General features: G+C 24.8%; 1 protein-coding gene across 2 annotated transcripts in view; it reads right to left on the reverse strand.

The window, feature by feature from the left end:
* The window catches only part of LOC106692030 (peroxisomal multifunctional enzyme type 2), a 3482-nt gene extending 742 nt beyond the window's left edge, over positions 1 to 2740 (reverse strand). Inside the window, exons 1-3 of one of the 2 annotated variants that reach the window (XM_014437941.2) lie at positions 2590 to 2740; positions 1136 to 1193; positions 133 to 270 (exon numbers count right to left, since the gene is read on the reverse strand). In XM_014437941.2, coding sequence (XP_014293427.2) covers positions 133 to 270; positions 1136 to 1184 — 187 coding nt within the window. In that variant the 5' untranslated portion in view covers positions 1185 to 1193; positions 2590 to 2740. Of the gene's footprint in view, positions 1 to 132; positions 271 to 1135; positions 1194 to 1673; positions 1819 to 2589 lie in introns of those variants that run through there. The other variant, XM_067046305.1, reaches the window with a different exon arrangement.
* Positions 2741 to 3847: the final 1107 nt, after the last annotated feature.

The following is a 3847-nucleotide window of genomic DNA, read 5'->3' on the forward strand; positions in this document are numbered from 1 at the left end:
GCCATAAAATAAATAAATAGTCATAGAAAGAAGTATTAATCAAAGAAAGTATTAAAGAAACTATCAGAGTTTAAAAATAAATCTACTAAGTATATCGTAAGTAATCAGTAATTCCCCAAATAAAAAACTTACCTTTTTTTCTAATTTCTTCAACAACAGTGTCTGCAGCATTAGTACTACTGCCATCTCCACGAATGCTACCGCCAAGATCATTAACTACTACCTTTGCACCTCTCTCACTCAGTAACAAAGCATAAGCTCTTCCCAGTCCTAAAAATATTTGTTAAGAAAAATATAATATAAAAGTACTATTAACTATATTAACAATTATATTTAAGAAGCAGATAAATTTAAACATTACGAGCAGTTAAATTAATGACAAAAATCAAACAAGAGAAAAGAAAGACCATTTTCCCGGAATTCCTGACTATCAATAATAAAAAAATTAAAAAAATATATTCATAAAGGGCCTTGTCCTTTCCACCTCCATCATTTGCATGATGATAAAAATTAAACCAGAATTAGAAAAACTATTTTTTTTTTTTTTCTCCAGTACATTTTGTGCAATTATTCCACTTAAAACAAATATATATACAAATAATTGTTAGTTTTATTGAAATATAATGTTTTGATGTCAATTTTAATTAAAAATATATTTCAGGTGTAAACATACATTTAAATTTTATAAAACTTCTATATTAAGAACACATCTAATCGAAGGACACAAAACCAATCAAAATAGCTTCCCACTTTTAAAGTTTTAATAAATAATTCATAAGAAATAGAAAAGTACTTTTACCTAAATTATAAGCTTATCTACGATACTTTATTCGTAATTTGTAATAACTTAGAATAAATATGAGATATTCTAAAGGATAAAAGATACTTCATTAAACTAATTAAAAAATAAATTGATGAGATTTTTTTTTTTTTAATAAACAACATTATTTATTTTTGTAATTTAATAAATTAAATTAAATCTGTACCGCTACAACCTATGAAGGGTCAAGGGTACAGTACTTTGTAAGGAAGTACTGTTATTCTTATTTAATATATTTTTATTAATTGTTTGAATGTGGTTAATTTTAATAACAACACAACTTCAAATGATACTTCAAACTTTATTTAAACTAACCTGCTCCAGCTCCTGTAACTACTGCAACCTTTTCATCAAATCGAATCATTATGGAATTCTATATAAAATAAATATTTACATTAAAAATACAATATAATACTATTAATTATTATGAATACAAAAGGAACTTGCATAAATATCCACCAACTTAGTAAAAAAAATATTACAATAAATGTAACACGATAATAATAAAGAAAAATGTACTAAGAGACAGAATCACATAAACATTATTTAAAAAAAAAAAAATATTTTCTTTATTCAGAAAATCTACATATATGTATGTAGATATATAATTTCTTTATAAAATAAAATAAAGTGTACATTTAAAATATTAAATAAAGTGCAAATTCAAAGTATAAAAGTGTCATAAACTAATCATGTTCGAACTACTTTTAAAAATGAAGTACTATTCACTAGGACAATTCATGTAATAAATGACAAACCACATTTGATATTACAGCCTAACTTTAATTTAAAATTTAAATTAAAAAGCTTAATTAATTATAAAAATAATTAAGTGTATTAGCATATTTCTCACCACACAATAGAGGATACAATGAATTGAAACAATCACTAAATACAACAAATATCTTAATGATTGTTGGACTTTGATAATAAAAATTTAATATCATCCACTCTGCTTCAGATAGTACTTTGCTGTGTCATTCTAGAAGTCTATATAATCACCAGATAATAATAATAAAAAAAAAATAAAAAAAATCTTTTTTTCAACAGCTTCAATAAATGATTGATGGTGGTAATGATTGAAGGCACGAATAATAAAAAAACTGAGACTGTAATTTAACAAAATTATCCTAGCTAGAACTTTAGCTGCTAAATGTCTACTAATGTTAATGCATCTTAATTCTTTAGTTACATGATATTTATACTACCTATAAATCTAATAATGATCACTTAAAGAAAATATTCAAAGAATTATACTTCATCAATCAAAAAGTCAATTTTTAAAAATATAAATGCTGACAAAAAAAAAATTAAAAAATCACTTTATGTGAACAAAATTGTCAGTTATACACAATCACAATAATTTGCTCACTTACTCGGACTTATGTTCAATTTTTACAATCTACTGTGATCTATTATAATTTTCAAATAATCCCCTTAATAAATTATCAATTTTTAACCGCTACTTAAAAATAACTTCAACAACAATAACAAAAAGGAAATCAACTCTGTATTGTTGCATAAAATCTATAAAGAAACATTTCTTTTAATTATATCTAAATAGTTAAGAGGAATTAAATCTCTAATTGAAAATAAAAATAAAACAAACTTTTATTAAATGCAAGGTTTGGAATCCATATAAAATTTCAGAGAAGTAAATACAAGCTTTAAAAGAAAGTATAAGTAAATTGTTAATTAAATAACTAAAAAAATATATATAAATAATAATTTACAATGAAAAAATTATTGCATTATATTTGGAAAAATACCTTATTATAAAAAATAAGATCAGTCCTGTGTGAAACTAATTCCCACAATACAGAATACAATCACAAGGGAGAAAACTACTGGACCTGAGAATTATCTGACATTAGTAGCATGACAACAAACTTATTCAAAAACACAAAGAGGAATGAGTACTTATTAAGTGATAATAGAAAGTATGCACTGTTCACTAAGAAACTGAAGTCTATTCGTCACATATTTTAACTAGGAACTAACGTTAATGTATTCAACAAAAATAAATTTTTGGTAAGAATCACCCTAATTTAATCTCTCAAACGTCCTTACTACTTTAAAACATATTGTTTTCAATTTTCAAGTTCGAGAAATTTTCAAATACAATAACATCATAAAAACGGAAAAATTACGTCCTTAAAATTAATCTGGAAGATTATTGATTGACCGTGTGTAAAGATGAAAGGAATATGGTCCGGGTGCAGTAAAAAAAAAACAAACTCAAATAGTAGAAAAAAAAAGTAAATAAAATAAAAAAATAAAATAAAATAGTAAAATAGTATAATTCTAATTGAGTTGTTTTTTTTACCGCACCCGGACCATATTCCTTTCATCTTAAAATTAATCTATTTTTATTAGTTTCTAGATTTGCAGCAAATATAAATGAGGCTATGTGGACAAAACTGAATTTCATTTCGAATAAATAGAGGAATGTTTGGATAGGTTGGATGCTTCCATCGACCGAAAATTTTTAAATACACATGGAATTATGATTCTCATGCTGGATCTACACCTTTGCTACTTATCGCAAATCCAAGATTTATATAAATGTTTGGTAAACAAAGCAAGCGACAATCGCCATTCTCTATACCCTTGTAGATAAAACTTGGATTTTAGAGATAGGGGCAAATCACGTTACTCACTGCGCCAAAATATTTCCGAAATAATTAATTATCACCTTAAAACTTGTTTTGATTTTGGTAAAAATAGTTGAACTTTCGGTATAATTCAAATTAAAAAAAACTTAGTAAAACCAGAAATTTGTTTTTAATTCATTTGCTAACCATGCAAATCGGGTAAAGTAATGATAGAGAGGATGATTCAATATTCATTTACTCACAATTTTTGATCGGAATACAAATTCCTATCCTGAAAATTTTAATTACATTGACATATTAAATTGAATATCATGGCTGATAAAACTTTTGAATTCAGTTATTTTGTAAAAAGTCAATTATATTGTAGTAAAGTGTGTGTTTAACACACACACACACACACATGTGTATATAT

The sequence above is a fragment of the Halyomorpha halys genome, unplaced genomic scaffold (genome assembly GCF_000696795.3).
Source record: "Halyomorpha halys isolate HHAL.00 unplaced genomic scaffold, Hhal_1.1 Scaffold7498.1, whole genome shotgun sequence".
Taxonomy (NCBI): Eukaryota; Metazoa; Arthropoda; class Insecta; order Hemiptera; family Pentatomidae; genus Halyomorpha; species Halyomorpha halys.